Genomic DNA, 22,906 nt, shown 5'->3' on the forward strand with positions numbered 1-22,906 from the left:
CATACAGAATCCACAGCTGGGAATCGAACCCAAGTTCTAGAGCTGTGAGGCAGCAGTGCTAACCACTGTGCCACTGTTTTTGGATTGCGGGGTGGGGGTGCGGATTGAAAACCATAAGTAAAGTTTATTTATTAGTCACAAGTAAAGTTTACATTAACACTGCAACGAAGTTACTGTGAAATTCCCCTCTTCGCCACACTCCAGCACTGAATGCACCTAACCAGCATGTCTTTCATACTGTGGGAGGAAACCAGAGCACCCTGAGGGAACCTACGCAGGCACGGGGAGAATGTGCAAACTCCACACGGACGGTGACCCAAGCCAGGAATCGAACCCAGATCCCTGGCGCTGTGAGGCAGCAGTGCTAACCACTGTGCCACCGTGCCACCCAATACCTACTTCTGCTACACAAGAGAAAAGAAAAAAAAGTGGGTGCTTTTATTCTGAATGTTTTATTTCGAAAGATTGGCATTACAATTGAAAACAACTCAAATGAAGTATTCTACACTCAATTACTTTACAATGGTGTTTGGTGAGATCCCTGAATGGATATTGCTTCAGCTTTCGTCGGAAATGAGTGGGCAGTTATTCCTCAATCACTATATTCAATACAAGAGGCAGAAAAAATGGAGGGCAACAACCAAGTTTAAACACTGCATTCTTGGCTGATGAAACTGGTTCTGAATCTACAATAAAGTACACATCACTCGGTAACTACAGAGTTATCAATAACCTTAAACCTAAAAAATAGTTGTTACATTGATCAGCTTGCCATTTTTTTTAATTTTCTCTTTTGCTTGCATAATAAACATGCAATGAAGTATCTTTTAGTTTTCTTCCCGAAAGAATCTTTCACGCAAAGATTCACACAGACTGTTCGCCGTATTGCATAAGAGCATTACCAAAATAAGGAAGAGCTAAATAACCGGAAACTAACATCTTAGGTTCATGTGAATGTCCTACACTTCTCCTGAGATGCACCGCAGTCAGACAGAAGCATGTACATCAAAAGATTGATTTAACAGTGTGACACGGTCATGCACACAACTTCTTGCATAGCTCAACCCACATATAGTAAGGCACTATTTCCTCATCACAGCCCAGAGTTCATAAGCAGATCGCTCTGCACATCAAGAAGTATATAATACCATTCCAGATGAAGAAATACATAGATGTATAGGATGAGAGCAATTTATCATCTTTCACGTAATGTGCTCACAAGATGAAAGAAATGTCTTAAAACGTCTCCGCACACAGTTTGAAATCAATAATTTTTTTTTTCTCTACATCAAATTGAAAGCAGATGCACTGACAGAGCGGACTCGGTGAGCTATAGCTTCGGTGTTCCAAGTGCACACTGAACAGGTTATATACAAATAAAGTTTGAAAGCATTCAAGGAGGAAATCCGCAAGGTGTTTCAACGTTGGTGGGTCAGCTTTGTCCTCACTTAGTTGAGCTGGTCTTCGTACTGCTTGCGGAAGCAATCCCCAGCAGGAAAGAATTCCCAGCAGCGCTCTTGATACATTTTCCACACGTAGGACTCCTGGCGGATCAAGAAATAAGTGTGTTATTTCACGCAATGACAACGCACGCCGTGCCTCTCTGTACCCGACAAACAGCCCCCACTTTCAGCAAATGCCTACATGAGGAAGAGTGTCCAATCCATGCAGAAACAACAAGGCCGGAATTTTACCGCCTCGTCCACCACGGGAATCGGAGCGGACAAGGAATGGACAATGGGAAGGTCTGTTGACCTCAGGCGGGGGTTTTAGGGTTACGTGAAGAGTGAGGCTGTAAAACCCTGCCCAGGATGTAGACAAATGTGGACGACAGAGTTGCTCAAAGTACCAGGTGAATAGTATAAATGCCAAAAGAGAAAATGCTGGACAATCTCAGCAGGGCTGGCAGCACCTGAAAGGAGAGAAAAGAGCTGATATTTTGAGTCCAGATGATCCTTTGTCAAAGGGTCACCTGGACTCAAAATTATTGTCAAACATCAGATGCTGACAGACCTGCTGAGATTTTCTAGCATTTTCTCTTCAGGTTTCAGATTCCAGCATCCGCAGTAAACTTGCTTTTATCCAGTGTAAATGCCACATTTTCTCTGCACATCAGTCTCTTAGTATAGAAAACGATAGAAATTCATTTGCAAATTCCTTTGTTAATTTTACCCCAAACCAGCCAAACTGGAAAGCTTAAATTTCACCTCAGGTAAAAGGATCCCAGACTCTCTCAGTATTTTTACTGTGGTCAGCCTGGCCATCCCATCACACAATCTCTTCATGCCCACAGACTCATCAAAGGACAAAGGGCCAAACAATGATATCATTGCCACAGGTGTCCAAAGATCTGTGGGTTAGATGGATTGGCTATAGTAAATGTGTGGGAATATGGCAGGGTAGAGCATCAGGGCAAAATACTCTGTCAGAGAGTCAGTGCAGACTTGATGGGCTGAATGGCCTCTTCTGCACTGTATGGATTCTGTGATCCAATTAGTAATGGCTGGCAGGCTCCTGATGCCACCAGATCAGTCACAGAACTGGCAGTACTGAGGCCTCAGCAGTGCCACTCGGAGAGGTAGTCATGGGCCAGGTAAGTTAAAAACACAACTTAAAAATCCCAGGGCTGAGAACAGGAGGTGAACGGTGGGGGACCATGACTTCTACCCTCCCTGTCCGCAACACCAACTTTGTGCTAGCGAGCCTGGGCTCCTCAAATCTGCCATAGCAAGGATGCCTCCTTTGCGCCGGCAGCCTCCCCAAGCAACTGGCCAGGGTGGATCAACTTGACAAAGGCAAAATGCCAACAGTGCTGCAAAATGGCACCGAATTGGGTAATCAGCTGCCCACCTCTTCGGAACAGGCAGCCTCGCCCTGTCCAGGGGCAGCACGGTGGCACAGCGGTTAGCACTGTTGCCTCACAGCGCCAGGGACCCAGGTTCCAATTCCCGACTTGGGCCACTGTCTGTGTGGAGTTTGCACATTCTCCCCGTGTCTGCGTGGGTTTCATCCGAGTGCTCCGGTTTCCTCTCACAGTCCAAAGATGAGCGGGTTAGGTTGATTGGCCACGCTAAATTGCCCCTTAATGTCCCAGGATGTGTAGGTTAGAGGGATTAGCAGGCTAAATGTTTGGGATTGTGGGATAGAACCTGGGTGGGATTGTTGTTGGTGCAGATTCAACGGACTGAATGGCCTCCTTCTGAACTTTCGGGATTCTATTCTATTCTGTGCCTCTGGGACCACCTTGGGAAGCCAATCTGAGGCAGCTTCCTCCAATTTACCTTTTCCTGGTTTGATAAAGTCCCCGCCAATAAATTAAACCTTCTTGTTGGTTTGGCCCTCCCCAACTTTGATCGAGAATTAGGAAGTTTAAAAGCAAGCTCACTTGGTGACCTGTGATGTAAAAGCCATTAAGGAATTGGCAACGCTCAGTAACTCGCAAGGAAGGGGAGAATTCCAACTGGAAAGCTAGACTATACAGACTGTGTTTAAAATAATGATGGCCAGGAGTGTTTCCTGAGAAGGGAACATTTTCTCTCTGTTTGAACTCTGTGGGCCCGTTTGTACCATCAACATGAGCCCATTTTCAGGCACAAAAACTTTGTAGGTGAGTAACGTGATCCATGCCCACCTCCACGCCGGTTCCCCCTTCACCAAGGTCCCAAAATGGCCATGATTGGGACCGCTTCCAAAACAGCTGCGATGGCCTTTTAAATGTATTTGCATGCATTTAAATTGACTTAATGGGCTGCACTCCCAACCTGACTGGCACTTCCCCCTTTACTATTGCGTTCGCCCAGCCAGATTCAGCATGAAACAGACATAGTCCACAAAAGTTCAACTCGGGCACTCTACTTAGTAAAGAGATAAGTGCCAAGCGTCCGACAGCTCTCTGCTTGATATTGGTGGGGGGCGAGGGGGAAGAAGGTGGGTCCGACAGCTCTCTGCTTGATATTGGTGGGGGGGGGAGGGATTCGCTGTCATTCATCCTGAGATCAGCGAGAGGGAGGGGTCATCCGCTGCCAATCTGCCTGCAATCAATGAGGGGGAAAGGGGAGGGGCCCGTGATCAATCTGGATGGCGGGGTGTGTGGGGGGGGGTGGTGTGAGGGTCATGTTGTGGGGGTGGGGCAATGTCTGTGGGGGATAGGGGGAGGCATTAATCAGCCCAGAAGCAATGTGGCAGGGGAGTCACATTCTGTTCTTTATTTTTCTGTGCATGCGCAGTTGGAGGTGCCGATTGGAACTACAGGATTTCAGGCATGTTAAGCTCTACCCACAGGCTTCTGCGGTGCGATTTGGAATTGCTGATTTTTTTTTAGGCAGAGTGCGTATGGGGGTGCCTCAGAACGTGTCTAAAAGTTGGATCTGAAACAATCCTAGTTTCAAGTCCGCCCCGAACTTAGAATCAAAATGGTAAAATAGGGGCCCTCTCTTTGAATGAATACCAAATAAACTCCACGGACATCTTGCAGCATGTCTAATCTTTCCCATCCTTCTCATGAGAGTGGTGGGGCCTTACCTGCCCGGTGTGCTCTGTTTCATCTTTGTTAATAAGGTACATCAAGAAAAACCTGTAGGAATAAAGACATATGTTGGCAACTTCAGAATAAACATTGCATTGTTTATTCATGCATTGTATTGTTTATTGATACAAGTCCCATGTCGCTCAATGGAACACATCATTATGATGCAGGCCTTTACTAACAATGCACTGGTTGTGAGATATATTGGCCGGAATTTTCCAGTCTCGCCCCTCCGCTGTTGCCAGCGAGAATGGACAATCTGGCGTTCAGCCAAATCTGTTATAGAGTCGTAGAGATTTACAGCACGGAAACAACTTTGGCCCAACTTGTACATGCTGCCCACTTTTTACCGTTCAGCTAATCCCAATTGCCCGCATTTGGCCCATATCCCTCTGCCCCCATCATAACCATGTAACTGACTAAATGCTTTTTAAAAGTACCCGCCTCTATTATACCTCTGGCAACTTGTTCCAGCCACTCGCCGCCCTGTGTGTGAAATAGTTGCCCCTCTGGACCCTTTTGTATTTCTCCCCTTTTTACCTTAAACCTATGCCTTCTAGTTTTAGACTCCCCAACTTACGGGAAAAGATGTTGACTATTTACCTTATCAATTCCCCCTCATTATTTTACAGCCCTCTATAAGATCACCCCTAACCCTCCTACGCTCCAGGGAAAGAAGTCCCAGTCTATCCAGCCTCTCCTTGTAATTCAAACCATCAAGTCCTGGTAGTATCTAAGTAAATCTTTTCTGTACTCTTTCTGGTTTTGTAATATCATTTCTATCACTGCAGCGGAACCAGAGAATTTCAGCCGCGAGCAATGTTGGAGGATCCCAGCTGCAGGCCAGGTTGGAGAATTCCGGCTTCAAGTAAGGTTGGGGAATTCCAGTCACGAGCAAGGTAGGAGAATTCCAGCCGTCAGGTCACCAGTGAAGTTCTCCTCTTCGTAACTCCAATAGGTTTGGCAACTGATCCTCTCTGTTACTCACCTTCATGTTGTGAAGGTCTGTTAGAATCAAAATGGCTGCCTGCAGCAAGTGATTGCTCACTCTGTTTTCCCCTAAAATTTCCTCCCAAAAGACCAATGCCTTCATATTTTTTTTGAAAACTGGTTAAAACATCCTCCATCGAAATACATGGTGGCACAGTGGTTAGCACTGCTGTCTCGCAGCACAAGGGATGAGGGTTCAGTTCCAGTCTTGGGTGACTATCTGTGTGGAGTTTGGACATTCTCCCTGTGGGCTTCCTTTGAGCGCTCTGGTTTCCTCCCACCATCTAAAGATGTGCGAGGTAGGCCATGCAAAATTCTCCCGTAGTGTCAGGAGGACTAGCAGGGTAAATAGATGGGGTTATGGGGATAGGGCTTGGATGAGGTTGTTATTGGTGCAGGCTCAATGGGCCGAATGGCCTCCTTTTACACGACAGGGACTTATTCTTATTCTATTCCCTGAGCACAAAACTTTTACATTTTCACTTCCACCACATTAATTTTCAAGTCCTAACAAGAAACAATCTCAGGTTTGTCAAGCTGCGCATCAAATTGGAGGACTGCACAGTGCGTTGTGGTAAGTTGCTATTCCTTATTCCCTTGTGATAGGCAAGGGAATTAAGGAATTAAGGGTTATGGGGAGAAAGCGGGAAAGTGGAACTGATCCACTTCAGATCAGCCTTGATCTTATTGAATGGCGGGGCAGGCTCAAAGGGGCTAGATGGCCTACTCCTGCTCCTATTTTTTATGTTCTTATGCTGCAGCACAGTATGTTGGAGGATGCCTGTTCACCAGCAAGTGGCTCCCAACATTCCCAGGCTCTGAACTCTAACCCTTTATTTACCAAACTAAAACCAGTCACTCCTTTCTCAGGAAGGGGAGGTTCACACTCAATTACCTTTACATACATTCTAGCAATAGAAAGTCAGGAACAGGGTCATGTTGGGGGTGGTGGGAGAGGGGAATGAGAGAGAAAAGAAACAAACACAAAATGGAACACATCACTGCGTCTCTAGGAGTGCAGAGCCGAGGAATAATGTTTAGAGGGCGGCCTGGTGGCACAGTGGTTAGCGCTTTTGCTTCACAGCTCCAGGGACCTGGGTTCGAATCCCAGCTCGGGTCACTGTCTGTGTGGAGTTTGCACATTCTCCTCGTGTCTGCGTAGGTTTCCTCCAGGTGCTCTGGTTTCCTCCCACAGTCCAAAGATGCGTGGGCTAAGTTGATTGACCATTCTAAATTACCCCTTAGTGTCCCGGGATGCATAGGTTAGAGGGATTGGTGGGTAAATATGTAGGGATATGGGGATAGGGCCTGGGTGGGATTGCGGTCGGTGCAGACATGATGGGCCAAATGGCCTCTTTCTGCACTGTATGATTCCATTCTACGATAAATGGGCATTTTCATGGAATCCCTTCAGTATCATTCAGCCTGCACGACAGTAATTCTACCCAGGTATTTAACTCCAGGTATTTACCTTACTAATCCCCCTGGCACTAAGGGGCAATTTAGCGTGGACAAGCAACCTAACCCACACATCTTTGGCCTATGGGAGGAAACTGGGGCATCCGGAAGAGACCCAGGGGGAATGTGAAGAATCCACACAGACAGTGACCCAAGCTGGCAATCGAACCCGGGTACACTGCTGTGAGGCAGCAGCACTAACCACTGTGCCACCGAGCTGCCTTTTGCAGGCAGCTGAAATACACACTTGTGACACATTTCACGTTACAGGCTGAATGACATGGTCGTGTAGTGGCAGGGTGTTAGACTCGAGCAGTTTGAGTTCCACCATGGCAAATTCAGCAAATCGAGTTTAATGTCTGATTTTCCTCCATTTCCAGGTGCAGAGACTGGAAATCTCTTCCCCCCTCCTCCCCACCGCTCACTCTCTGTGGTGCACGGGACACTCAAACTGACCCTGTAAAGTAACACCTGCCAGTTGAACAATGCGATGAATAGTCATAGTCACCGGAATAAAAAAATTGCTTCTCTCAAATGAATTCACTGTCTGGAAAATAACACACCTGCCTTGTTGAGGAACCAATTCAAGTGCCACATTCGGCACAGCTCAGAAACGGAATGTACAATGGGTTATTAAATTAAATCGCTGCCGATCTTCTTGATGTTTTTTGTCAAAGAATGTTAATTCCAAGCTTCTACTTCCTCCTCATTCCTGAAATACCCGGGACCATTTAAATCCATGTAAAGGCTCCTCACACTATTTCCACCTGGAATCCTCGCGGTGCTAATTAAAAATGTCGTTTAATAGTTCCAGCTGCTGGACAAGATCATCCCAACATGAAACAAAAACAGAAAACGCTGGAAAATCTCACTACGGTGGCACAGTGGTTAGCACTGCTGGCTCTCAGCGCCAGGGACCTGGGTTCAATTCCAGCCTTGGGTCACTGTCTGTGTGGAGTTTGCGCATTTTCCCCATAGCTGTGTGGGTTTCCTCCGGGTGCTCTGATTTCCTTCCACAGTCCAAAGATATGCAAGTTACATATCTTTGGATTGTGGGTTAACATATCTTTTTGTCCAACAAGGGGCGTACACGCAATGGGTCGTACGAGGGCTACTCTTGGTTGTTTCGCGAATAGCCTGGTCCTTCACATCGTTAGTGTACGCTTAAACTGGACCAGATGCTGGTCAACACAACAGCTCAGTGACTACCACTGTTTGCTGTGCAGATACATGGATTTGGGCCAGTGTCTGCGGGAGTTTGCGCATTCTCCCCGTGCTTGCGTGGGTTTTCTCTGGGTGCTCCGGTTTCCTCCCACACCCCAAAGATGTGCTATTAGGCTGATTGGTGTAATTGTCCCTAAATTAGTCTTCCCTCAATGTGGAATTCCATAAGCATAGACAAGGGTCACGGGTGGAGGGGGAACTCATAATGTTAAAATGGCGGCGCAGGCTCGTTGGGCCGAAGGGCCTGTTTCCTGGGCTGTTTTGTTCTTTGTTCTTTTTAATGACAATCCCACCCAGACCTTATCCCCATACTCCATGTATTTACTCTGCTAATCCCCCTGACACTAACTAGCCCCTTAGTGGCAGGGTAAATATGTGGAGTATGGGGATAGGGCCTGGGTGGGACTGTCATTGGTGCAGGTTCGATGGGTCAAACGGCCTCCTTCTGCACTGTAGGGGCTCTATGATATTATGTGCAATTTGGCAACATAAGTGGAGAGAGAATAGAGCCAACATTTTGTGTCTGGATAAGCTATTATCTCTGTTCTCTGTTCACAGATGCTGTCAGACCTTTTGAGATTTTCCAGCATATTCTATTTTTGTTTCAGATTCCAGCATCCGCTGTATTTTTCTTTTATCTGTTCCAATTGAACTATCTTACAGTAGCATTGACAAATTATACATGTACAGGACAAAGGCTCCACTCAAAATTTGAAACATGCATCATGTGTCATACACTATAATTGTTATATATCTGGTTTTTAGTTGCCCTTGTAGAATCATAGGGCCTGGTTCTCCCTTATCGCACTAGTCTTTTGGCGGTGTCATGTTGGGAGATGCACGTGTTGACCATTTTGCAAGATTCACGCATACGTTCCTGACACACATACACAAAGGAAGGAAGGAAGAAAAGGAGGGAGGGAGGGAAGGAAGGAAGAAATGAATGAAGGAAGGAAGGGAGGGAAGGAGGAAGGGAAGGGAGGGAAGGGAAAAGAAGGAAAGGAAAAGAGGGAGGGAGGGAGGGAGGGAGGAAGGGAGAGAAGGAGGAAGGGAGGGAGGGAAGGAAGGAAGAAAGGGAAGGAGGAAGGAAGGAATGAAGGAAGGAAGGGAGGGAAGGAGGAAGGGAAGGGAGGGAAAGGAAAAGAGGGAGGGAGGGAGGGAGGAAGGAAGGAAGGAAAGAAGGAAGGAAGAGGAGGAGGAAGGAAGGGAAGGAGGGAGGGAAGGGAAGAAGGAAGAAAGGGAAGGAGGAAGGAAGGGAGGGAAGGAAGGAAGGGAGGGAAGGAAGGAGGAAGGAAGGAAGGAAGGAAGGATGGATGGAAGGAAGGAAGGGAAGAAGGAAGGAAGGAAGGGAAGAAGGAAGGAAGGAAGGGAGGAAGGGATGGGATATAGAGGTGGGTGGAGTGGAGGCTCATGGGGAGGGCGGGGGGAGCGGTGTCTCAATTGGGAAAGGTAGAAATCTTTGGTCCCCATTGTCCTACACGCTGGAGAATTTAATTCAACAGCAGTTACCTGCATGCACATCTTAGCCCTGACAGATTCCCTGCCAAAAAACCAGCCTGATTGACATGCTGGGTTCCAGCTGGACAGGGGGAACATGAGATTAGATAGTTACAATCCTCAGTGGGAGTTCAATCCTGGACTACATTGGGTGAGGATGGGTGGTGGGGGTGGTGTGTAGGGAGATGGCAAATCCAGAGCGGTGATTCAATTCCCAATGGAAGTCTGATTGCCGATCCTGAGGGCCTTTGCAAAGGGGAAAGGGTCTGACAGGGAGGAGCTTTGGAGCCAGGATGATGTACACCTGTTCATCTTGGCCCACAAGCACCACTTTAAAGGCACTTAACTTCTCCGTGAAGCTTACTGTGCAACTGCCGAGGTTCCTGAGCCCTGGGAAACCCTGCCACCCATTGTAAAGCCCCCAGAGCAGGTTGTGTCAGAGCCTGCCAACCTCATTAACATCTTTAAATTGTCAGTCTGCCTCCTGGGATTGGTTTGCTCGCTGACCCCCTTCTTCTGCCCTGATAAAACCCAGGAGCAGCCGGGTTGGGGCCCAGACTCAGATTTCTTTTTTTAATTTTAACATCTGAACTGAAGCCTAACCCTGTGCTAAAGTTCCGCTTGGCATCCTTGACAATGTAATCGCAGCCTCATGGATTCACTACCAAAATGGTTCCGCCGCTTCAGTCTAATTTTAGCATTATAAATTACTCAGAAGCTCTGTGTAGCAACCAGCCTTATCCCCCTGGCCAAAGGCTGCAAGCCCAAAGTAGCTGATATAAATCACCTAAGATCTATTAACTTTCTGTGCGTTTGTACTTCTTCCAATCGAGCCTCGGCACAAACTTTAGAAACTTCTTTCTGAAGTTAACTGCTTCCCTCTGCAGGTTCAGCAGTGGTTATCGAAGATAAGTAACACAGATGACTTTGCGCCATAAATGGAGGTTTGACGGAGCTCAACATTGCGAGGAAGTGTTTTCCTTGGCGGGTTTCACCTTCCCTTTTCTTCTTGAGACAAAGCAAAAGAAAAGGCACCGCTGCCTGGGACTGTTTATTTTCTTTTCCCTTTCGGTGGTCTTGCAGCTGATTAAAAACCCAGGCTTGCTGCTCCATTTGTGGGGCGGTTGAGTAGCAGGAAATGCGAGTACTTACAGGTAATTTGCCAAATTGTGCTCCTGAAGCGTGTGAGTCTCAAAGCCGTGGGGGACTGTGTCAAAGTAGTCATTGCCAATTCCACAGATGAAGCATTTGGTCTGAAAAGAACAACAAAGGAAAATAAGGACGATTGGCACCTGAAGCTTGCAAACCAGCGTTACCTGGTGACTGTAATCAGCTGCTGTTGTGTTTAGGGAGATGGGTCTGAGCTGGTCACCCATTTATCTCTCCCCTCAATCTTTCTAAGCATGCCAGAATTACCTCCTTTCTAAACTGTGGGAAAGTATGAATAGAAATTTGAGATATTTGCATCTCTGAAATGAAACTGATCTTAAAATGTTTGCAAACCCGGTGAACGTAATTCCCATGGAAGATTTTTTTTGACATTTTGCAAGAAGATTTTCTTGGACATTTTCACATGTCCAAAAAGGGGTTGTTTTCACTTTAAAAAAATTTTTTTCGCCAACTTTTTGATCATGGGAGGCGATGGGCTCTGTTCGGTAGTACTGTCATTCGACTATCAATTCAGAAACTCAGCTAATGTTCTGGGGTCCCGGGTTCGAATCCCGCCACGGCGGATGGTGGAATTTGAATTCAATAAAATAAATCTGGAATTAAGAATCTACTGATGACCCTGAATCCATTGTCGATTGTCAGAAAAACCCATCTGGTTCACCAATGTCCTTGAGGGAAGGAAATCTGCCATCTTTACCTGGTCTGGCCTACATGTGACTCCTGAGCCACAGCATTGGGGTTGACTCTCAACTGCCCTCCCAGAGCGACTAGGGATGGGCAATAAATGCTGGCCAGCCAACAATGCCCAAATACCATGAACAAATAAAAAAATACATAATTTCTGACACAATGCAATATCCGAGATAGATTTTCAACTTGTTGCCTGGCACTGTGCATTATCCCCTCACTATTGAGATTAGTGGAGAGAATGGTTTCATAGGACCTAAGGAATTCAGTCCCAGCTGTCTCTTTTAGAAAGTAGATGAGGGTTTTTTTTTGTAATTAAATGTTCATTGATGATTTTGTTGAAGCTCTCACCTCCATGTCTTCTTTAACTTGCTCCTGCTGGTCTCTCAGTTCACCAAAAGCATCAATAATTAGACCTGGGTGTGAGAAGAGGAATGAGATCATTTCTAAACGTAATGACTCTGGGGCAGCTCCTGAGGAAGTGACTTTTCAGTTGTTGGGCAACTGTGAATTGCAAACAAGTTACACATTGAGAAGATTGAAAAACCTTCACCATGGCCAGCGGCAATTGCATTGAGAGCAGAGGAAAACACAGGGCTGTCCACGAGGAATCAAAACCCTTGGATATTTAGTCACCCCACCACTTTGTAAAATTAGACAAATTTTGCCACAGCTTGCCCACAGTAAAGGAGATCAAGTCACTTGCTTTAGTGAGCAATGCATCTGTGCCAACTTGCTCGATGCATTTATGCACAGCAGAGAACTATTTTTACTTATATCTACGGAATAACTCCATCGCAAAAGATTGCATGCAATGCCAGTGGTGCATGCAGGCTATAAATACATAAAGACTCTGCATTCTACATAGCCCATTACACAAAGCAGACTCCCATCCATTGACTCTGTCTACACCTCTCGCTGCCTTGGGAAAGCAGCCAGCATAATGAAAGGACCCCAGACACATTCTCTTCCACCTTCTTTGGTCGGGAAAAGGTACAAAAGTCTGAAAATATGTACCAACTAACTCAAGAACAGCTTCTTCCCTGCTGCCATCAGACTTAAAGTTATAAGTTTATTTATTAGTCTTAAGTAAGGCTTACATTAACACTGCAATGAAGTTACTGTGAAATTCCCCTAGCTGCCACACTGTGGCATCTGTTCAAGTCAATGTACCTAACCAGCACATCTTTCAGACTGTGGGAGGAAACTGGAGCACCGGAGGAAACCCAAGCAGACATGGGGGGAATGTGCAAACTTCACACAGACAGTGACCCAAGTCGGAAATCGAACCTGGGACCCTGATGCTGTGAGGCAGTAGTGCTAACCACTGTGCCTGGACTTACCATATATCAAGCTCATTTTTCTCTATACCTTATCTGTAATTGTAACACTACATTCTGCACCCTATCCTTTCCTTCTCCCCTATGTACTCTATGAACGGTATGTTTTGTCTGTAAAGCGCACAAGAAACAATACTTTTCACTGCATCCCAATACATGTGACAATAATAAATCAAAATCAAATCAAATTAAATCTATTTCAAATACTGGTTGAAGCGACACCAGTCTTGCAGCGGTACAAAGACAGATACAGCTACCTAGCAGCAGCAAAACAGCCTTCAATTGAAAATCAGAAATAGGGTGGCATTATTAATTTTAATCCTGGGCTCACTACCTCATACTTGCCATCTATGTGGTTTGTAGCCACACTGAACAGTTGTTATTTTGTAGCCACACTGAACAGTTGTAACAGTGCAGATGAGATGTAGATAATTAAAAATGGGACACAATTCCTTTGAGTGGCCCTGCCCAAGGACAATGCATAGGCTTAGCTGAACTGATGGCTGAGAATGGGACAGCCACCTCAGCAGCCGTGCTAACCACTGTGCCGCTTCCAAATAAGTTCCGCCAGTGTCACTGAGCTTTCACCTTTAAAAATCTACCCATGGCATTTACCAATATCCGTCTCCACCACAGAAACTGTCCACGGAGAGTAATGGTGAAGAAAAGTCATAATGATGTGATTGCCAGCGAGCAGCTGCGCTCACACAAATCCCCTCACCTTGAATGATGGCCAACAGGATGACAATCACGAAGAAAAAGAAGGTGATGTCAAAGATAATTCGATAGATTTCGTACTCGTCTCCAGCTGGGTCTTCAATCTCATCACCAATGCCTCCTCCAGCTCGGACACCCACGTACATGTGGAACATATAACACTTTAAAAAGAGAAAATCGCAACTTTAGACAACTTCAAGTTTATTTATTAATGTCACAAGTAGGTTTACATTAACACTGCAATGAAGTTACTGTGAAAATCCCATAGTTGCCACACTCTGGCACCTGTTCGGGTACACTGAAGGAGAATTTAGCATGGCCAAGGCATCCTAACCAGCATGTCTTTCAGACTGTGGGAGGAAACCAGAACACCTGGAGGAAATCCATGCAGACATGGGGAGAATGTGCAAACTCCAGACAGACAGTAACCCAAGCCAAGAATTGAACCCGGATTCCTGGCGCTATGAGGCAGCAGTGCTAACCACTGTGCAACCCCAACTTAAATGACAACGTCAGATTCTTATACTTCTCTTTTTTATTGGGATAAGTTCTCTACATCGTCACTTTCTATTTCAAATCACCTAGTAGTGAATCAACAAATCATTTCGAACAAAACACTTAAGAGTATTGCATTCAATTCTGGTCGCCACATTACAGGAAGGATGTGGAGGCTTTGGAGAGGGTGCAGAAGAGGATTACCAGGGTGCTGCTGGATTAGAGGGTACGAGTTATAAGGAAAGGCTGGATAAACTAGGGCTGCTTTCTCTGTTGTGGTGGAGGCTGAGGAAAGATTTGATAGAAGTCTATAAAATTATGAGAAGCATAGATAGGGTTGACAGTCAGAATCTTTTTCCCAGAGTTGAAATGTTCAATATTAAGGGACACTTAAGGTGTGAGGGGGGAAAGTTCAAAGAGGGTGTGAGAGGCAAGTTTTTTACACGGAGAGTGGTAGGTGTCTGGAAAGTGCTGCTAGGGTGGTAGCGCAGGTAGATACAATAGGGACGTTTAAAGGGCTTTTAGATAAGCACATGAAAATGCAAGAAATAGAGGGTATGGATCAGGGGCAGGCAGAAGGGATTAATTTAATTTGGTGTCATGTTCGGCGTAACATCGTGGACCAAAGGGTCTGTTCCTGTGCTGCACTGTTTTATGTTCTAGATAAAAGCCACATATAAAAATTTGTTGCCCCCAAAACGCAATACTTCAAGAAGTTTTGCTTTCAGAAAGATTGCAGGATTTTCATGCCATTGAATTGTGACGCACTGTCTTAGCGAAAACACTGTTGTCAACCCATCATTATTCACCAACGTATTTCTAAAGGGTAAACCATCAAGTGTAATCCTGAGGGTGAATTTCCACAGAAGGTTGACCCATTCACTCGCTGTAGCTATGTATGATAGTAGAACTGTGCAATTAAAGCCCAAAAAGCAACCCAAGCCAAAGCAACCTATCTGCTGCGCGAAGTGCAGGGTATGTTGAAGTCAAAACGCAACAGAAAATCAAGCGCCTGTTCGCAAAAAATAAACCTAAAATTAAAAAATATTGAAAGCGAGACTTTACGAAGGAGGAAGGCAGACTGAGTTTACATTGATAATAAATATGAATGCATATATTAACACATTCAGCTTTCTTACAAATGTTACAAAAGCAGTAACAGTTGCATTGGCATGCTTGATTCATCTTTCAGGTACAATCAGCATCACTGGGTAAATATTACCATGAATAGTGATTGAAATGACTCAGGCAGATTGCATGCACACTAAACAGGAATAGTCTGATTTTCTGAATTTATTCTCAAAAGGTTTAATGCCTTCCAAATTGAAAGGGCATATCAGGAGACTTTAAGTATGTTTTTTAAAGTTTATTTATTAGTGACACAAGTAGACTGACATTAACATTGCAATGAAGTTACTGTGAAAATCTTCTAGTCGCCATTTTCCGGCGCCTGTTCGGGTACAATGAGGGAGAATTTAGCACGGCCAATGCACCTAGCCTTTCGGACTGCGTGAAGAAACCAGAGCACCCGGAGGAAACCCATGCGGACACGGGGAGCACATGCAGACTCTGCACATTCAGTGACCCACACCGGGAATCGAACCCAGATCCCTGGCACTGTGAGACAGCAGTTCTAACCACTATGCCACATGCTGCCCCATTGAATTATAACCCACTCCCACCATAAGAATCAAATTAGTACAGGAAGCCTGTGGACTGGAACCACATTGGAACTGTATGTATGTCCTTTGGGGCTGTGTTTCTTTTCCAGATTAATCTTAAAGCAAGTTTGAACATCAATGAATCACACTTGACAGGTCAGTCTAATCACAGGCAGGTACAGTGCTTACTGTCAGCATATCATCACACTTCATGTCCGGCGTGTCTCCATCTTCACTTTTGTTGTAGAATTTGCGGAAGAAATTAAAGGCAACCACTGTGTACAGATACACCACGACAGCCAGTAAGCCCACGGTTAACACCAGCTGCACAGACATAAGCGGAGAAGTGTCACCTCAACCTGAAATACCGAATGGCTACCGATTAAATAAAACTGGAACCTGAATTTTCAATGAACAATGAACCAATCATTAGGAGAATGAGAGGTAACCTTACTGCAACACTTAGAGTCCTTTGGGGCCTTGATAGGTTAGATGCTGAGAGGTTGTTTCCCTTCGTGGGCGAGTCTAGGACCAGACAGTATAATCTCAAAGTAAGGGGGAGATGAGGAAGAATCACAGGGATGAGGAGGAATTTCTTCTCAGTGAACCCATGGAATTCTCTACCGCAGAGCGTTGTAGTGGTTGGATCTTTAAGTCTGATATAGACATATTTTTAATCAGTAAGGGAATCAAGGGCTTTTGGGGATAAGGTGGGAAAGTAGAGTTGAGGATTACCATATCAGATCAGTCATGATCTCATTGAATGGCAGAGCAGTCGATGGGCCAAATTACCTACTTCTGCTGTGGAGAGGGAATAGAGCCAACATTTTGAGTCTGGATAACCCTTCAAAGGGTCACCTGGACTCGAAACAGTGGCCAGAAGTTTGCCGTTCTGCCCACCACCGAAATTGGAATAGGCGAGGGGGATCATGGAAAGGCGGGATTTTCTGGTTTCGAGGCAAGTGAGGCTGGAACATCCTGCCCAGTGGCTCCATTCACACTCTGCAGATGCTGTCAGACCTGCTGAGATTTTCCAGCATTTTCTGTTTTTGTTTCAGGTTCCAGCATCCTCAGTATTTTGCTTTTTTACTTTTAGCTTACTTCAGCTGCTACAGCTTATGGTCATTTTGAAAAGATAACTTGAGGAGGTTGCTTGCTGCCGTATGATCATTGTTACACCCCCAATTCATTCCATTCTTGTTTCTTTAGCCACAGTTATTATTAAGTCGCCACTTAGTTCATAAAAAGTATGCTTCCAAAGGAGAACAAATCCATCTTCACACTTTGTATTTTAAGTTACAAAGAGTTGCTGCAAGCAGATTGGTAGGAAACAGAGACAGCAACCCTCGCAATCATGCTACAAAGGGTGTCTGCGCCTCGCTACTCATTTGTAGATCTAACTTTGCCATTAAAAAGTCTGGGCTCTGGTACCTGTTTGCCGTTGTGTGTCACTGATGACAGGATGGTCCGTAATGTTTTGAATCCCATTGCAATATCCAGCAGATGGGCAGCGAAGAAGAAGTTGTTATAGTGACCCAGCACTGACATAGTCATGTACCAGGCAAGGTACAAGAAGGACTGCAAGCAAAGAGAAACAGGTATTACTAACAAACAACAGCAGAGATGCACAGACCATGTGAGGAAGAGTTCTACTGAATGCACACACGTTGCACCGAGTTCTAAAATAAAAAAACTAAAAATGCTTGAAATACACAGCATTTCATAATAATCTGAAAACAGAACAAAGGCTACTGCTTTGCCCAGATACCTTTCATCAGAATCCATCCTGTTTTCTTTGATGATTGGCTGTTCAAATGTAATTTTGAATTTCCAATCTTTTCTTTACAGCTGTTGTGTGCAGTTACACTCTGGTTGCAAACACTGCACACTGCAAGGTTCTACTTGACACCTTGATATAGGGTAATTCCATTGAAACACAGGAGCAGGCCCTCCGAGCCTGCTCCGCCATTCATTATGATCATGGCTGATCATTCAACTCAACAGCCTAACCCTGGAGGGTTAATTAAAAAGCAGCATTGATGCCATGTAGGGTCTTGGTTATTCCACCCTCTTAACTTGAGAGGGCAATGTAAAAGTTCCCAACATTACAGTAAAAATTGTGAAAAAGCTTAACAGGCGTGCACAACCACACACACACATGCGTGCACACACACACACACACACACACACGTGTGTACACACACACACACACACACACATTAACATGTGCACCCATGCATAAATGCAAGTCATATCAATGAATGATAAAAAGCAGTCATTAATTCTGTGAGAATGGTTCTCAGCTCTGTAACAATTTATCCCTGAACATCATGTTCAGTTTCTGATCCCTGTTTGACACTTACATTATCTGTGAATACCACTCCCAACTTCCAGATCTGGTACTTGACGTCGATGGAGTTAAGCCTGTATCAAACAAAACAAATCAGCTGGTTTGCACCGATAGTGCCCAATAAAGAACGCCGATTACAAACAAGCCTTTTCCAGGCACAGAGAGTAAAATGTTTAGGAAGAATTGAACAGTTATTCACCCATGGAATTAAGATTAAGTGCGCTGTTGTAAACTAAACATACGTGAAGATGAACAACTCCTGAGTCAATAAATCTGGAGTGATTATGTTAATCTTTCCATCTGGACCACATCTGCTACTTACTGACAAGGTTCAGCATTGCAACAACAAATTACATTTATTTAATACGTTAACACAGTAAGCATGTCCCAATTCTTCATGGATGTGTAAGCAGACTTTAGAGAGATGGTAGGAAGGGTGGCTAATCACTGGGTCAAAGAGGTAGCTATTAAGGATTGACTTAAAGGAGGAGTGAAAGGTAACAAGGCAGAAAGGTTAAAGGGGGAAACTACAAAGATCAGGGCCTAGGCATTTGAAGGCACAGCTACTGGGTGTAGAGAAATAGGACAGCACTGTTGCCTCACAGTGCCAGGGACCCTGGTTCAATTTCAGCCTTGGGTGACTGTGCACATTCTCCCCATGTCTGTGTGGGTTTCCTCCCACAGTCCAAAGATGTGCAGGATAGGTGGATTGGCCATGGTAAATTGCCCCTTAGTGTCCCAAGAGGTTAGGTTAAAGGGATTAGGGGTAAATATGCGAGGCTACTGGGGTAGGATCTGGGTAATATATGCTGCTGGAGAGTCAGTGCAGGCTTGATGGGCCAAATGGCCTCCTTCTGCACTGTAGGGATCCCATGATTCTATGAAAGTGGGGAATGTGCGCAAGGCTGGAATTGGATGAGAGCAGAGATCTCGGATAATTGATGTACACTGGCCAACCCTTCTGGTTCTTCTTCCAGACCACGGGATCGCTGCCATTTTAATGTTGCCCTGGAATTCCGGAGGATTTCCAATAGGGAAAAAGCTGCCTTGCTATTGTAGTAGGTACAAGCCACCCAGAACAATGCGAGTAAAGGCAGGTTAGGGGCGTTCCCGGCCTCTTAGATTCTGTCCGTATCGTTTGGTGGTCTTCCAAGCGTAAGAGCATACAGAAAAACTGATGAGGATTATCTCAATCTGATGATGGGTGTTAAACCCTCTGATGGAGTCCACCAGTACTGGAACTCACAGGCCATTGCCTAGATCAGGAAGTTAGGGAAATATAAGGGCAAGGTGGGTGTAGCACACTTCAGATGTAAAACTCCTGCTGAATACTTGGGTAAAAGAAATCCAGGGTATCAACCCAACTACAAATTCTGTCCTTAAATGCAAAAACACTGTCCCTGGAATAATCTGGAATATTATTCGATCCATTCTCTCAGAGCTGCAGATCCCAGCAGATCACTGATCCACAAACTGATTATAACATATATACGGTATGAATACAACACATTGATTTCTCTGAGCATTCAGCTGCCACTCGTGACTCTATCAGACCATTTATTAACTTTATTTATTTATTAAGTTTATCTGTTGGTGTCACATGTAGGCTTACATTATCACTGCAATGAAGTTACTGTGAAACTCCCCTAGTCGCTACACACCAACGCCTGTTCGGGTACACTGAGGGAGAAGTTAGCATGGTCAATGCACGTCTTTCAGACTGTGAGAGGAAACCGGAGCGCCCGGAGGAAACCCACACAGACACGGGGAGAATGTGCAGACTCTGCAGAGACAGTGACCCAAGATGGGGATTGAACCTGGATCTCTGGCGCTATGATGCAGCAGTGCTAACCACTGTGCCACTGTGCTGTCCCATTTATTCCATCGAACCATTTGTTCTTTCAGGAATCCTGCAACACTATCAGGCACTGATTGGCTATTCAAGGCACATGGTGGAAAATGAGCATGAGCATGGACATCAAGTAAACTATCATAATACTTCATTCAACTTCATTCATACAGGTATGTATACCCTGGTTAAGGGTCTCCTCTGACTGGTTTTATCTACCTTTTTCATCATGTCACCTGTTTAGGAAGGGTTCTTTCTCAGAAACGATTGCTTAGTTAGAATGACAATCCTGAGCTTTCAACCTAAAGCAAGTGTTAGTGGGGATTATGGAAAAAGATTATGAAAGTTGCACACTCGCTTAAGCCAGAAATAACTGCTTGCTACATAAGCATGTGAAAGCTTGAAATCATTTGAAGAGAGGCATTAGAATTGCGTTGTCAAAACAGAAAAAAAAATGCCACAACCGTATTAAGCTAATATTGAAACATTAGATTCCAATGCCAATTTCCTTTTTCAGAATGAAACTTATCATATTAGGCCATGTTTTTAAAGGTGTGAACCTCTGCAGATGAGATTTCATACAGCAGATTGCCTATGATGCATAATGGCAAACTCTTCATTGAGTAGCTAGCAATGATTGTTTTTTTTATTCATTCGTGGGTCATTGGTGACACTGGTTGCCCAGTATTTATCGCCCAGCCCTAGCTGCCCTTGGAGGGCAGTTGACATTCAACCACATTGCTGTGGCTCTGGAGTCACATGTAGACCAGACCAGGTAAGGACGACAGATTTCCTCCCCTAAAAGACATTAGTGAACCAGATGGGTTTTTCTGACAAGTGACAATGGTTTCATATTCATTCAAATTCCATCAATTGCCATGGCGAGATTGGAACCCAGGTCCCCTAGAACATTCGCTGAGTTTCTGGATTAACAGTCTTGTGATAATACCACGAGGCCACCACCTTTCCTGTAACAGAATAGTTAATTGCTGGAAGATTGGTTATTCTCAAAGAGATCTCACTGTCAATGTGTGATCAGCTACGGTAATCGCTTGTAATTTAGGGCTTTCCAATACTGCAATTAATTGTTGATCAAAGCCTCAATCAGATCAGCTACAATCACACTGAATGGCATCCGAACAGGCTCGATGGGCCAAATGACCTCCTCGCTCCTATTTTTTAAGCTGAATCACATGCTGGAAAGAAACCAGAGGCTTAATTATTTTAGGGAGGGATTATTGTTTACTCCCCCTCGCCAGAAGGAAATTCAGTGTCACACTACCTGATGCTTTACCAAATCCGCCACACAGCAGCAGCAAGTTGCCAGCAGCCTTGCACAGTGGCACTGTGGTTAGTACTGCTGCCTCACAGTGGGTTCAATCTTGGCCTTGGATGACTGTCTGTGTGGAGTTTGCATGTTCTACCCATGTCTGTGTGGGTTTCCTTTAGGTGTTCCAATTTCTTCTCACAGTGCAAAGATGTGAAGGTTAAGGGGATTGGCCATGGTAAATGTGTGGGGTTAGGGGATAGGGTGGGCTTGTCAAAGGTTTGACAGGCCAAATGGCCTTCTTCTGCACTGTAGGAGTGCTGTGATGATTAAGGTGAAGGTTAGACTTCTACACACTAGTGGGAGGATGTTCTACCCTTGAGAGCTCTCAGCCAGTCCGACAGGCCAATTGTTCTAGCAGTCTCAGGACTCGAGTAATCGATACTGGGGAGTCTACAAGCAGACCCACAGGGAACAGCGATGGTGCCCAGCATGAGATAAATCCTGGGCTATTAGAGTGCGGAGGTGAGTTTTGGAAGCCAGATGGGGAAGGAATGAGGGATAAAAATTGGGGGGTGATGACCCCAGTGTATACAAATCACCCCCAAAAAATATATCTCCCTTCCTTCCTGTCTTTTAACCAGTTGGGTTAAAATAAAATGGCCTAACCACTACCACCTGCCTGACCATGCCAACAGTGTTATGTAGGAACTTCTATGAATGAGAGACTTTTTCTCAATATAGTGAATTCTGCAAGAGACATGCAGACCTTTGGTTTATAGAACTTTATTGGATCCCATCTCCACATGGATCCTGAGATCTGCCTATGATGGATATTGGCATGGTAAGTGGAAGCATGGTGGGTGGGAGGCATGGGTTAGAATGAGTTGGCATTAAGCTGGCTTAAGGGCTATAAAGGACCATGGGAGATGGGTACAGGACATAAATTGGAATTGGGGCTGGAAAGGGCTGGGGGTAGTTCAAGGGGCATATGTTGGCGTAGAGGGTATTGGAGCAATGGGTGGGTACAAGGGCATAGGTTGGCATGGACAGGGGTTGGGTACATCGCATGAGGTGGCATGGGATCGACATGGATGTGTGTGTGTGTGTGAGGGAGGGGGTTGTAGGGGGAAGGGGAATGAGGGATATTTCATTTTTTTCAGGCTTTCCACCAAGCCTGCCTCTGCACCCGTCATTCTCCTCACTACTTCATGGATTGCACACCTCAAATTCTAACATAATCTTCCCTCCTCACCTCCCCTTCTCCCAGACTGAAAATCTGGTGTCCAGGCAGCCATTATGGAAAGATCGCTGTGCTGGGATTTTTCCTGACTGAGACGCCCGACTCAGGGACCAAAATCCAAACCCTACTGCCTCTGGACAAATGGACTAACAGGGTGGAAACATCAGAAGAAGTTTATAAAATTATGATGGGTATAGATAGGGTAAACAGTTGGAAGCTTTTTCCCAGGGCAGAAATGACAACAACAAGGGAGCACAAGTTCAAGGTAAGGGTGGAAAGGTTGAGTGGAGATGTGCAGGGGTTTGTTTTTTTACACAGAGGATGGTGGGGGCCTGGAATGCGCTGCCAAGTCAGGTAGACATGTTAGCCACATTTAAGACATTCTGGATACACACATGAACAGATGGGAAGTACAGGGTTAGAGGTGGTTGGT

The 22,906-nt window shown here is 45.2% G+C and overlaps 1 protein-coding gene across 1 annotated transcript in view; it reads right to left on the reverse strand.

Moving 5' to 3' along the window:
* Positions 1-494: 494 nt before the first annotated feature.
* The window catches only part of ryr2a (ryanodine receptor 2a (cardiac)), a 662,889-nt gene continuing 640,477 nt past the window's right edge, over positions 495-22,906 (reverse strand). The window contains exons 96-103 of the mRNA XM_080200677.1: positions 18,128-18,188; positions 17,196-17,342; positions 15,954-16,088; positions 13,613-13,769; positions 11,903-11,967; positions 10,847-10,947; positions 4,522-4,573; positions 495-1,544 (exon numbers count right to left, since the gene is read on the reverse strand). Of these exons, the coding sequence (XP_080056803.1) occupies positions 1,449-1,544; positions 4,522-4,573; positions 10,847-10,947; positions 11,903-11,967; positions 13,613-13,769; positions 15,954-16,088; positions 17,196-17,342; positions 18,128-18,188 (814 nt within the window). The 3' untranslated portion in view covers positions 495-1,448. The remainder of the gene's footprint in view (positions 1,545-4,521; positions 4,574-10,846; positions 10,948-11,902; positions 11,968-13,612; positions 13,770-15,953; positions 16,089-17,195; positions 17,343-18,127; positions 18,189-22,906) is intronic.

Source organism: Carcharhinus amblyrhynchos, chromosome 12 (genome assembly GCF_965287045.1).
Source record: "Carcharhinus amblyrhynchos chromosome 12, sCarAmb.v2.hapA, whole genome shotgun sequence".
Taxonomy (NCBI): Eukaryota; Metazoa; Chordata; class Chondrichthyes; order Carcharhiniformes; family Carcharhinidae; genus Carcharhinus; species Carcharhinus amblyrhynchos.